At 41.3% G+C, this 14,005-nt stretch overlaps 1 protein-coding gene across 4 annotated transcripts in view; it reads left to right on the top strand.

Moving 5' to 3' along the window:
* Positions 1-14,005, top strand: part of osbpl3b (oxysterol binding protein-like 3b) — a 158,657-nt gene that overhangs the window by 95,157 nt on the left and 49,495 nt on the right. For 3 of the 4 annotated variants that reach the window (XM_055659396.1, XM_055659380.1, XM_055659388.1), the window contains exons 12-13: positions 11,722-11,862; positions 13,004-13,097. In XM_055659396.1, the coding sequence (XP_055515371.1) occupies positions 11,722-11,862; positions 13,004-13,097 (235 nt within the window). The remainder of the gene's footprint in view (positions 1-11,721; positions 11,863-13,003; positions 13,098-14,005) is intronic. The other variant, XM_055659404.1, reaches the window with a different exon arrangement.

The raw sequence follows: 14,005 nt of genomic DNA, 5'->3' as shown, positions 1-14,005 counted from the left end.
TGATATTCATTACATGATTGGTTGGTCAGTATCAGCACAATTTACTATATAAAACTTTGAATTTCAAATGTCCTGGTTCAAGCTAAAACTAAAGACAAATAATAACTTCCTCACACATTCCCCTGCAAGTATCTCTGTCACGCCTTTAAAATATGCCCCTTTGAACAAGCTCTTAAACATCGCATCTGCATCAGTTTCCATCTGATTACACTCCTTGAGGATGTTCATCTACGTGTTCAATTAATAAAACAACGAGATTGGGGACATTTCTATTCAACCTGTCAAAGGAATTCAGGGGGGCGGGGGGGGGTTTAGAAATAATCAATGTGGTAAAGATGTGGTGAGTGGCAAATGACAATAGTGCTACCTTCCCAATATTGAAGGAATACTGAAGGAAATAATGAGTTATCGGGGCTGTATGTTGTGACAGACAGCCTGACACCTTGCATGTCATTTTAATATTACACTTATCCCATCCCCCTAGATATTCCAGATTAACAAATTAAGTTTTTGTTAACTAATTACAAATCGGACTAATTAAAAATCAATAACATTAGCCAACTCCAAAACACGAAGCGCTGAGCATTGCGATCCAGACATCACGGATTATTGGCCTCAGTTCCCCGCTCACATCTGGCATTGCTCTCTGTCTGAACCAGGGGCCACGGAGCGTTTTTGAAAGTGGGGAGGCTGAGTGATCATTGATCACTGGCCTTGGGGGTACCCTGCGAGGGAGTGAGGCAACTGAGTGGGAAGAGGGTGTGGGAGGGTGGTCCCCCCCTCCCATGGGAGGGATTTTTTGAAATTTGATATATTAAAATCATGTTTTAGTGCATTGTAGAAGTATGATTTCAATGTTTTTTGTTTGAAGTATTTATAAGAGGTAACTTGTTATGGGGTAACTTTTTCCACACAAAGGGTGGTGGGTGTATGGATCAAGCCGCCAGAGGAGGTAGTTGAGGCAGGGACTATCCCAACATTTATGAAACAGTTAGACTGATACATGGATAGGACAGGTTTGGAGGGATATGGACCAAAAGCAGGTAGTGCAGCTGGGACATGTTGGCCGGTGTGGGCAAGTTGGGCCGAAGAGCCTGTTTTCCCACTGTATCTATGACTACATTATACCTCCACCATGCATGAATGCTTCAAAATCAAGTCGTCGAGTATTATTGCCATATACTTAAGCATTGAAACATAGAAAATAGGTGCAGGAATAGGCCATTTGGCCCTTCGAGCCAGCACTGCCATTCAATAAGATCATGGCTATTCATCTAAAATCAGTACCTCTTTCCAGTTTTTACCCCTTATCCCTTGATGTCGCTAGCCCCAAGAGCTAAATGTAACTCTCTCTTGAAACCATCCAGTGAATTGGGCTCCACTGCCTTTTGTGGCAGAGAATTCCACAGATTCACAACTCTCTGGGTGAAGAAAGTTTGTCCTCATTTCAGTCCTAAATGGCCTACCCCTTAATCTTAAACTGTGACCCCTGGTTCAGAACTCCCCCAACATCGGGAACATTTTTCAGCAGTTACAGTGTGAAAATCTAGCAGGCAAGCAGGATGCCTTCGCCAACTATCCCCATCTGAAGGCCTGTTATCTTCCTCCGCTATACCCAGTGCTTGGTACCTAGTTCCAGCACCCGCTGGTTGTCCTCCACGATGCAACAAGCCGTAGCCTGGTCCATGCCGGTCACCAGGGCAAATTCGGCACAGAGACTCTCATGCTCAATGCGTGATAGTTGGAAGCTCTGTAGATCAAGAAAGCGGAGAGGTAGACCAAGTAATTTTGTCAGAGGTAGACCAAGTAAATTTGACGGGAGGGTGAACTTACTGGAAAAGTTAATGAAATCAGCATGTTCTGTATGGGTGCAGGAGACAGCCCTGATACAGTCATCGATGTAACAGAAAAAAGTGGGGTATCGTGCCTGTGTACGTTTAGAACAAGAACTGACAAGCAAAGGTCGGGCCAATGAGAGTGCCCATAACTACACCTTTATCTTGACGAAAGTGAGAGGAGTCAGAAAATAAGTTGTTGAAGTTGAGAAGATGTTCTACCAGTTGGAGATGATTGTGAGCAGAGGGGAACTGAGTCTCTGTTCCAGGAAGAAAGTTAAAATGTGGATAGGTGATGACTGGGTCGGAATCCACGTTCAGATTGATGGGGTGCGGTGGGGTAGAAAACTGGACGAGGTGGGGCAAGACAAAGCCTGGCAAGTAACAGGTGGAAAACATTTTGCAGTGTGACAATTCAGCTTGTGCAGTGCCACAGAAACTCAGCGGGTCAGGAAGTATCCTTGGAGAAATGGTTCATGTTTTGGGTCGAGACCCTTATTCAGACTGACTGTAGGGGGTGGGGAAAGGTAGCGGTGAAGAGCTGGAGGCAAGAAAAGACCAAGACCAAACAGGGCTGGAAGGTGCATGATAGGTTAATTGTTGGTCAGGGTAAGATTGATCACAAAAGGAAAATAACATGGAGAACTATGTAGCTTTGGTGAAAGAAGGGGGAAAGGGAGGGAAAGTGGAGGGGGAGTAAGTAGAAGTTACTTAAAATTAGAGAATTCAATGCTCATACCGCTGGGATGTAAGTTACGCAAGCAAAATATGAGGTAATATTCCTCCAATTTACGTGTGGCCTCTGGCATGGAGGCATCCCATGACAGAAAGGTCAGAATGGGAAGGGGAATTGAAATAGTTAGCAACCGGGAAAGGCCTCTCTGGCAGACCAAGCGGATTTGGTTTAGCGAAACGGTCACCGATTCTAGGTATGGACTTGCGGATGTACAGGAGCCCACATCGGGAACACAATAGATGAGACGGAAGACAGGGGAGAAATGGGTGTGAATCCAGATGGGAAACCGGGGAGGGGGAGAGAGAGAGTGTGCTTGATGTAATCCCAATCAGTCTGAAGAAGGGTTCCAACCTGAAACGTCACCGATTCATGTTCTCCAGAGATGCTGCCTGATCCACTGAGTTATTCCAGCATTTCTTGTCTGTTTTTAATGTTTATTGCTCCTATTCTAGAATTGTTGAGCATGGTTACCTGTTAAAAGCTACTATTGGACCCTTTATAAACTGTACCATGTAAACAAAATACTGCACTTTTGTGGTTTTCAGTTATTGAAAGGGCACATAACTGATATCACAAAATATGCTGAACCGTCATTTCATTCAAATGACACAGCAGTCCAATGATATTGCTCAGAATCCTTTTAATCAGCTGAGTAGACTTTTGTTTGAGCTGACTAATCTTTAACAGCCAGCAATGGGATGCTTAATAAATTATGGACAATTGCTTCATAAATAGCCTAATGACAGAGTACTTGCACACCTCTTGTGAGATGGGTGAAGGGGGAGGCGCTGAGAAAGACATGAATGATGAGCAATTGCAAGAAGTGTTGAGGAAGCATTTAAAGATGTGAAGAGATTTAAGTGTTTGAGTGAATGATCTAAAATTGAGATATGAAAAATAAAAATCTGCAGAGGTCGAAAATATAAAATAAAAGGACAAAATGCTGTAAATACTCAGCAGGTCAGGCCACAAATGTGGGAAAAGATATCCTCCCTTTAATGCAGCCTGACCAGTATTTCTAAGATTTTATTTGTTTACATTCGTCACCTCGTGTTGCTTTGGTGTTGGAGGAGCAGGTGTACCTTGTATAACAAGGTGCAGGACGTTGCAGAAGAAGTTAGAGTTAAGACTGACCATGTCTGTGTGGCCAAGATCTTGGACTACGAATTAACAAAAATCACTGGAACGTGCAAAAAACTAAGATAATGAATGCGTGACTGATGCCTTTTTTGTATTGAAGAAAAGTGAGAGAAGGAATCATAGACCAGTTGTCAGAAAATTAGAAGAGCCCTGAATTATGGGTAGCGTGATTGAATAGATTTTTCAACTGAACTGAGGGATGTACCATGGTTTTGTAAAAGACAGATTGTACCTGTCACCTGATTTGGATGTATTCACTTTCCTAAAAGACACATAGAAATTGTAAAAGTGGATGGTTGTAGTATACATTAATTGCCCATTCTCTGCCAGGCTTTGTCCTGCCCTGCCTCTCTTCCAGCTTTCATCCCCTCCCCTGATCCGTTGTGTTACTCCTGCACTTTGTCATTTGTAAACCAGTGTCTGCAGTTCCTCCTGTCTGCTTTTAATTTCCTCTATGTAATTTGTGTTGATGTTAATGTATTTAGTTATTTTTAACTGCAGCTTTTAAAATATTAAGATAGGAATTTTTCTAATAGTCTGAGGTTTTTGAATGTTGTTCACTCTCAAATGTTCAATTTAACTGACAACCTTGCATGCTGATGCCTGGGGTGGGCCGTGCCTTCTATTGCTAGAGGTAGACTTGTAATTTATGAGATGCTCGAGAACCTTTGGTTCCAGGCTTAAATACCACCAACAATTAATTCTGGACCAAACACACTGATGCTGCTGCCAAGAAAGCGTACTAATGCCTTTATTTCCTTTGACGACAATGGGAATTTGTCATGACCTCAATGACTAATTCCTACTGTTGCACCATAGAAAGGTTACTTCCCGGATGCATCACAGCTTGGTATGACAACTGCTCTGCCCAAGAGAGCAAGAAATGTCATCTCAGTCCATCATATGAGCCAGCCACCTCTCCACGCCCACCACATCCACTTCGTCTCCAACTCTGCTAAACTGCCAGCATAACCAAGGGCTGTTCACAACCCAGTCATTCCTTCTTTTTCCTTTTCCCTTTCGCCAGAAGATACAAAAGTGTGACAATCTGCTTCCTAGTTGAAGACTGCACTCTCGCTGCAAAGACTAATGTGGTCATAAGGCCAGTGATTGGGAAGCTTTGACACATGGAGTGAATAATTTCCTCACCACTATAAACTTGAATGATTTCTAAAGAGACCATTAACCAACATTGAAGCCCATGCAAGAAAAGGCAAATCATTGATCTAGTTGGTAAATGAGTGGCAGTGCCTGAGCTCAAACTTGGCAGATTCAGTATTGCGAAACACATTTCACAAACATCTGTTATACTACGCATTTGTAAATAGCGTAGATGGTGGTATGCCATTAATGGAGGTGGCATTATAAGCTGTGTAGAATGAAGTGTTAAATTGCAGAGAAAAATCAGATTAATTTTAAAAATATGATTACGGTGATTGAAAGTGAGGAAATTAAAGGATCTAAAGTATCTAACATCTTTCCTGAATGATGAGCTGAATGCAGTAGATATTGATTGATTGATAGAATTTTGATAGAATTTATTGCCACACAACCAGGGTCGGTGGAATTTTGGGTTGTCAGCAGCGGTACAATAATAAAGAACACACAACCACAATAAAAATATAACACAAACATCCACCACAGCATTCATCACTGTGGTGGAAGGCACAGAACTTGGCCAGACCTCCTCCATTTTCCCCCGTGGTTGGGACCTCCACCCTCCGCAGCCGTTGCTGCGGGCGTCCAGATGGTAAGGGACAAAGTCAAAGGCAAGGTAAGTCCAGGATCGGCTCTCCCCCCCCCCGGAGACCGCGGCTTCAGGCTGGTGTAGGCCACAGGCCAAGTATGTAAATCACTTGAGACATGGACAGGTGCAGAAAATATTTTAACGAAAGGCCGGTCTTTATAGCTCAAAGAATGTTTTGAGAGGGGATGAGAATTATGCCACAGTTACACAAATGTTTGGCTGTACCACACCTGGAACAGTGAGGGTGATTCAGGCACCACATCTAAGGAAGGATATTTTGACCTTGATAGGAGGCTCAACCCCATTGTTCTGCTTTCTTCCTTACTACCAATTCAACTTGCAAATTAACTTTAGGGAATAATGTATCTGCACAGGTGGTGCAGTGGTAGTGTTAAGGGGCTGTCCCACTTGGGCGACCTAATTGGCGAGTTTAGGAGAGTTTGAAAAAATGTCATGTTGAAGACCTCCTTCGACTATGTAGAAGACATCCTTCGACTATGTTGAAGTCTAGCTTCGATTAGCTAATACTAGCTACAACTAACCGGGAAAGTTGGACACCGAATAGTGGAGAGTGAAGACAATCTCCTTCGACCTCCCTTCGACTATGATGATGACTATCTATGACTACCTTCGACGACCCTCGATTACCTATGACTAACATGCCGACCTACTACGACCTACTACGACTAAACGACAAGTAAAAAAATATCGATTTTTTCCATGGCGACCTTTTTTTTTACTCGTGGGCATTTTTCAACATGTTGAAAAATACACTGTGACCTAGCTGAGGCCTCGAGTACACGGGGACTACTTTCAAACATGAAGGAGAGTTACAAAGGCCTCCTACGACCTCATGTTGACCATGCTGCGAGTATGAGTCGAGGGCAAACTCGCCAGAACTCGCAGATTAGGGACAGCCTGTTTACTGCCTTACAGCGCCAGAGACCCGGATTTGATCCTCACTATGGGCGCTGTCTGTCCGGAGTTTGTATGTTCATCCTATGACCATGTGAGTTTTCCCTGGATGCTCCGGTTTTCTCCCACATTGCAAAGACATGCAGGTCTGTAGGTTAATTGGCTTCCGTAAATTGTCCCTAGTGTGTAGGTTAGAACTGGTGTACGGGCGATCGCTGGTCTTTGCGGACTCAGTGGGCCGATGGTCCCATTTCTTCTCTGTATTTCTAAACATAACTAAACACTCCCAAGTCCTTTTGCACCTCCGATTTCTGAATCCTTTCCCCATCAGTCTGAAGAAGGGTCTCGACCCCAAACGTCACCTATTCCTTCTCTCCATAGATGCTGCCTCACCTGCTGAGTTTCTCCAGCATTTTTATCTATCAATGATAATGTTTGTTATTTTCCTTTAGATCAGATCAAATAGTCCTGTTTGTCTCCTTTTGTACTACTGAGATGACAATCACGTCGGCGTATTTAAGAACATGTTCTCGGGTGTATTTAAGAACTGTGTTGCATGGGGCAACGCAACAGTGAAATTGACACCACTGGGAATAAATAAAAGCCAAAAATTAATCTGCAAGAAATCACTTGGCCTTGTGACAATCCAAGGAGTATTAAAACAAATGGAACATTTCTCTAATCCAATGTGATCATTTTAATATAGGGAATGCAGCAACCTAGAAAGCTCCCATAAGTAGCAGTACAATAACTACTTGATGTCGATTGTCAGAAAAACATTGTTGAAATCACTGGTATTTTCCCCGCAATTCTCTGGTGCATTTTTATGCCCCTCTGAGGGAGCCTTGGTATAAACAAATCATCTAAAAAAAACTGAATGAGAGTCAGTGATATGTGTCATACTGCAGTGGTTTCCACAGATTTGGATTTACTCTTGGTAAATATCTGCTGCTGACAAAAATACTACTTGTTAATGTATTGCTCATGGAATCTGCAGTGGGAGAGGGAAACTAGAGGAATTTCCTCCTCCCCTGACTCTGAGTCTGAAGAAAGATCTCGACCCAAAATGTTGCCTATTCATTTTCTCCAGAGGTGCTGCATGACCCGTTGAGTTAATCCAGCATTTTGTGTCTATCTTTGGTGTAAACCAGTATCTGGAGTTCCTTCCTCAAAAGAGAATTTGTATTAACTTGATTAACAGAAGAAAGACTAGAATTTATAGCATATTTTACAGTCTCTGCATATCCCAGAGTGCTTTGAAGTACATACATCCGATATGAGGAGCTTGCACATGGCAAGTTGAAAAAAGTTAATCTTATTTTTGTGATATTGATTGGACATTGGCACAACACTTGACTCAACCATGTTCTTTCTCCTCAAATAATGCCTAGGGACGTCTTAAATCCACCTAAGAGTAGGCCCAGTTAACATCTCAAAAAGGCAACCAATATAATTTGATGACTTTCACCACCCTACCCATGCCCTCATCTCATTATTGCCAGAAGGAAGTGGAACCTGAACACTGTGACCACCAGGTTCAAGAACACCTTATCTCAGCAACCATTAGGCTCCTGAACACTAACACTAATCTCAGCCAATGTGATCTTCTGTGGACTATGTCTTTGGTTGCGCTTTAGACTTCACAGTTTGTGCATTATTATGGTTACCTGGCATTATGATTATTAGTTTATTGTATTTTTGATAATTATGTATCTGTGTTACTGGATTTATGGGTCGTAAGTTGAAGAAGTCAGAATGTAACTGTTCTCTGTTGCCGGTACATATGGCAATTAAACAGTTTTGATCTTTGATCTGAAAAATGACAGCTTTGATTTTGCACTGCTCCTTTTGTGCTGCATCAGAACATCAATCTAGTATTCCTGTAAAGCCTAGCTCTTATTTTTAGACCATCTCCCTGTCCTTAAATAGGGATTGAATGTCATATGATAATAACCAGATACATGTCACCCCCATGGAATTGTGTATTAACTGAAGCTGGTTAATATAAAAGTATTTAATCAGAAGAAGATCGCGTTCTCTTGGAGTCCTCCTTGGTGGAATCCCCCAAACTCAAAGTATATTGTTTTTATTCTCTTAAAATTGTCGCTAAAAGCAGGTCATTCAGTACAATTTCAATAGTTAAATGATAGTTCAGCAAGATATTTTGATTCTAACAAAATGGTTCCATTGAATTATTAATTCACAATGTGAGCATCCTGTAGTTGACGATTCGCCTCTGTTTAAACACCCTTGCTGTACCAAATAATATGTATGGAGGGAGGGCCTAAAAGCTTCCATGGATGGGGAACTCATATAACCAAATTAATGTTGAGGGCTGACTCGTAAGTATACAAATACCCCAATTATTGATGTTTAAGAAGGAACTGCAGATGGTGGAAAATGAAAGGTAGACAAAAATGCTGGAGTAATTCAGCGGAATAGGCAGTATCTATGGAGAGAAAGAATGGGTTACGTTTTGGGTCGAGACCCTTCTTCAGACTGATGATTGATTATTGTTTTAATTAATGCCTGTACAAACACACAATTTTATAACTCTGGTATAATCCCTAAAGGACATTTGGGTTAAGGAACATTTTCCTGGGAGAATTCACTAATTACTACCCAAAAATTGGAGACATTGAGTCCATTCATTCTCGCAGAATTTATGCGGTGAAATAAAGTGAATACTTTGTTTTAACTGGCATTGCTTGGTGCATGCACAGGTGACACTGCTTTGCAGTATCTAAAATTGGGTGTGGAAAGTTGTGATATGCACCACTTTCAAGGAACACAACCTCCTTGTAATGCAACGATCACCTGTAATGTTTTTGCAATGCTGATTTATCAGGTTATTCTTGTTGCATGTTTAATCATGAACAACTGCTATAGAAACCAGGTGGATAAGTCAGTTGCTCTGAAGTTTGCAGTTACATTCCAAATAATAAAAACTGTTTGTTCAATCCTCTAGTAAAATTGCAACAAGACATTATTTTGGAAATTGTGATTTCTTACAATAACTACAAACAGCTAATTATTACTCTCTTGCCTTTGGAACAAGGGATTGTGTCTTCCAGTTTAAAAACAGTCCAAAAATAAACATTTTGGATTTTTTTAAAGAAATGTATTTAAAGCAAGAACAATGCAAATGCTCTTATGACATTCTCAGTGCTTAGACATTCATTAGCATTATGTATGGTATAAACTATCCTTGTACCAAGCACCCTTTGTGGACCCCTAGGGTGATATTCTTTCCCTTGTTTGAGGAGTATCTCCAGACCTTACCCCCCCCCCCCCCCCCCCCCCCCCCCCCCCATGTCCAGCCATAGAAGGGCCCCAGACGGTAATCCCCACCCCAACAGAGCCTTGCCGTTGTCTGCACCAGTCTTCAGTGTGTCAGTCTGGAATAGGCCAGTCGACAACATTCCCTAATGGGCATCTCGCTATCGTATAAGAACAGGTTTTGGGCAGACCAAGGAGAGTCTTTCACTGAGTTGATGACTTTCCAGCAGCACTTTATGTCCATCTTGAAACGTAGCCCTCGGAACAGTCTGTAAATTGGCGAGTCATCTGTTACGGAGCTGTTAGGAATGAACGGAAACAAAGACATCATTCTCTCCACTCTTCGCAAATCTACATTTTGCAAAGAGGTGGGCAACCATCTCCTCCGTAGCAGCCTCTGCAGCTACCAGTAGCAACTCCGTAGCAGCCAACCCAAGCACACTGTGCGATGGTAGCAAGATTTCAATGATGCAGGAAGGATCTGACCGGGAGGGCTACCCTAACCCCCAGCCAAGCCTGGTCTTGGTGTTTGTTGGAGAGTTCTGGCGATGAGACATTTTGTCAGACAGCCTGGGGAGTCTGCTCAGGAAACCATGCGACTGGATCCACAGAGACCTTGTCCTGCAGTGCCTGCAGGATGTTCCATGCTGACCACTGCCCGATGGACTTGTTGTCAAAGGTGTTGGTCCATAAGAACCTTTCCACAAAGGACAGATGGTGCGGCAATATCCAGTTGGTTAGCACATTGCACGGCATCAGAGCCAGGCCCATCCTACATAATACTAGGGACTGATAGAACTTCGGTTGTAACACTCAGTGCCCATGTGTTTTGTTTCTATACACGGCCTGATGCAGCTAGACACAAAGGTTTCACAACTCTCATTGCTAGATGGTTAGTTAATTTTTTTAATCACTCTTGTGAGAATTTCATCACCAATCCTATTCACCACCTCTACTTTCTGGAATATGCTGACTTAGAGATCCAGATCCAGATCAAGATTAAGCATCTTGGCTATTTATCATAACTGTACCGTGCATCTCTTGTAGTTTTACTACTGGCCACTGCAGTAAGCCTCGTTTGTGGTTAACTCTTTTATTCTTTCTTATTCTGCCATCAAAAATGTTGGTTGACTTTAAGAGTTGTAAATCTTGCCTGTCATTCTACGGACTACCTCTTTCCAATTGTGAGATACCAAGCAATGAATCAAATTAGCCACTTGGATCATCATTAAAACTTGAACCTATTGCTGACTATTTTCCAGCTTATTAAGTAGGAATTAGTTCCTTGATTGTTACATTTGTGCATCTTGGAAGTTTTCACTCGGGATTGTTGTGCATACTCCCTGATGCAAAAGAAGCATATGGGAGTGGAGAAACATAATCAGAGTTAGGGATGGATGTGAGGAAGAAGGCTGGGGAGAGAGTGGCACATGTTTCTTCCAAGACCCTGCAAGGCAACTCTTACTCCTCTCAAATATAGGCAGAGTGCTGAAGTAACTCAGCAGGTTAGGCAGCATCGCTGGAGAAAAAGAATGGATACAATTTCAGATTGGGATCCTTCTTCAGCGCTGAGTTACTCCAACCATTTCTATCTATCTTTGGTATAAACCAGCATCTGCAGTTCTTTGTGCTACATTCTTGCTCCTCTCATCTTGCAAGGAATCCTATTCCTTACGAGGAATGCCTTTTTCTTCCTATTTCCGCTAGTGTTACTGCACCCAGAATGTTTATTTGCTAATATTGCTCTGATCTGGCCTTGCAATAAAGTGGCAAATCAGGACCCAGTAAGGGCAGTATGTACATTTAATAATTTGCACTTCTGCAGTTTAAAATTAGAATTACAGATAATGAGATCAGTTAGTGGGTGCTGCAGCTATTAATAATGTAAGCATCTTTAATTTTAATAAACAACATTGAAACGTGACGTAGAATCATGATCTAAACATGACATCTTGTCTTGTTGAAAAATCTACTCAAATGCATGAACTAATAATTTACAGTTTTTTTAATGAATCTGATGCAATTTTGGGGAATGTGTTAATGTAACTGTATCTATTTCAATTTTTCAGCAGCAGCAAGACCTCACCCAAGTAAATAGCTCACTGGTGCATCAGGTGTCTAATGAAAGCAAGATCTCCCGAGCAGACTCCTTCTGCGAGTTCTTTGATGCACATGAAGTTTTATTATCTGCAAGCTCATCAGAGAATGGGGTTAGTGTGTATCAGCTGCTGGAACTTTTCCCCAATGACCATTGTTCTGTCTAATTCTGCATTGTAAACGAGAGGAACGATTTTTGTTGCAATCTGACTTGAGTCCCAGTCCCAACTATAATGTTTTAACTGCATATTATGAGCATTGTCCATTTTCAGTGGGCATCTTTGCTTACTGGAGATGTACTCAAGCCAGGACTCAGTTGAGAACATGTTCTGACCTGGTTCTAATTACTTTCCCAATTGACAAGCCTGGTGATTATTCTTGGATCACATATGCGAAAAGTCCTCATTGTGGCACTGAAATATAGGCATATTATTCATTTTGTTGTGGTGGCAGCAAAAGCTGATTTGAGGAAACCACCAGGAGACTGAATAATGTGACATGGGAAATGTATACTTAAAAACATCTAGAATTTTGTACAGATGATAAATATATTATGTGCCAGTCATTAATCTATGCAACTACTTCTGCTGGGCTGGATGAAGATCTGCTAAATTCGGCAACACCTGTTAAAATCGTGTGTTTAATTTGCACCAAGCTCCCATTGACAGTGGAGATTTTTTAAATTGTCTATATAATAGTAATCAATATCTTTATGGAAATGGTAATAGCTCTCTCAATATATGGTATAGCCAAATCATTAGAAACTACAAAAACATGGGCTTTCCTAATGCTTTCATCTGGCCCAGTCTAAACTTCCACAAGTTAGTTTAGATGGGACATCATGAAAGTAAAAACTTGTATTAGCTAGTATAGGTTTGTTATCACCTTTAGCCTGAGTTCCCTCAAGGTGCAGAACGTGTGACTGGTTTATAATTGCACGTTCTGTACCTTCTCTAAATTTAAATGTTATTATCTATTAATATTGTTGGAAAAGGTCTGGTCTGACATTCCTGCCTTCATGTTTCTGGGAGCTCTATTCACATGTTTTCCTTTTATTTATTGCATCTTTGAAACTACGACTGAGGTGGTCTGTTATTCATCGATTTATCTTCCAATAACATAAGCAAAGGTTTTGTTTCAAAGTTTACAACTGTGTGTACATTGGCAATTTTACTTGCTGGTCAATGCTGATGATTATTTTGTTGGTCTTTATGCAGTGTTTTATAATTATGAATAACTTTTTTTCTGTTGTAGGCTTCAGATGATGATTCATATGTCAGCGACATAAGTGACAATACTTCAGAAGATAACTTGAGCACTGAGGCAGAAGCTAATGCTCAGACAATGTGTAAGATGATTTACTAAAGTTTCCATGCATGGCATGTTATTTTCCAGGTGCATGTTGGGTAGATGAATCCTTGTTGAAGGAAGGAATGAGTTGGAATTATTTTGTCATGATTAAATTAAGCTCTGAGGAGAACATGTTTCTGTCTTTCTCCTGTACATTATTGGAAACTATTCTCATTTGTTTATTTTCAATATATAAATTGTTCTCAGTTGATGAAAGGAGCTTGCTTATGATGTTCCATTCTTTTCTCCTGAAGGCAGTGATTTATGCTGGGCCTTGTGCAGCTGGTAGAGCTGCTGCCTCACAGCATCAGACCTGGGTTCAATTGTGACCTTGGGTGCCGTTTATCTGGAGTTTGCATGTTCCCCCTGTGACCATGTAGTTTCCCCTCGCATCCCACAGTTTGTACAGTGCATTCAGAAAATATTCAGACCCCTTCATTTTTTCCACATTTTGTTACGTTACAGCCTTATTTTAAAATGGATTAAATAAATTTTCTTTATCATCAATCTACACACAATACTCCAGAATGAAGAAGCGAAAACAGCTGCTTAGAAATTTTTGCAAAGTAATTAAAATGGAATAACTGAAATATCACATTTACATAGGTATTTACCCTTTACTATGACACTCAAAATTGAGCTTGGGTTCATCCTGTTTCCATTGATTATCCTTGAGATGTTTCTACAACGTTATTGGAGTCCACCAGTGGTAAATTAAATTGATTGGACATGATTTGGAAAGGCTCATACCTGTCTATATAAGGTCCCACAGTTGACAGTGCATGTCAAAGCAAAAACCAAGCCATGAAGACAAAGGAATTGTCCGTAGACCTCCGAGACATGATTGTGTCGAGACACAGATCTGGGGAAGGGTATAAAACAATTTCTGCAGCATTGCAGGTCCCG

Source organism: Leucoraja erinacea, chromosome 2, assembly GCF_028641065.1.
Source record: "Leucoraja erinacea ecotype New England chromosome 2, Leri_hhj_1, whole genome shotgun sequence".
In the NCBI taxonomy this organism is placed as follows: domain Eukaryota; kingdom Metazoa; phylum Chordata; class Chondrichthyes; order Rajiformes; family Rajidae; genus Leucoraja; species Leucoraja erinaceus.
The sequence above is the reverse complement of the archived record's forward strand: the minus strand, read 5'-3'. Positions and strand labels throughout refer to the sequence as shown.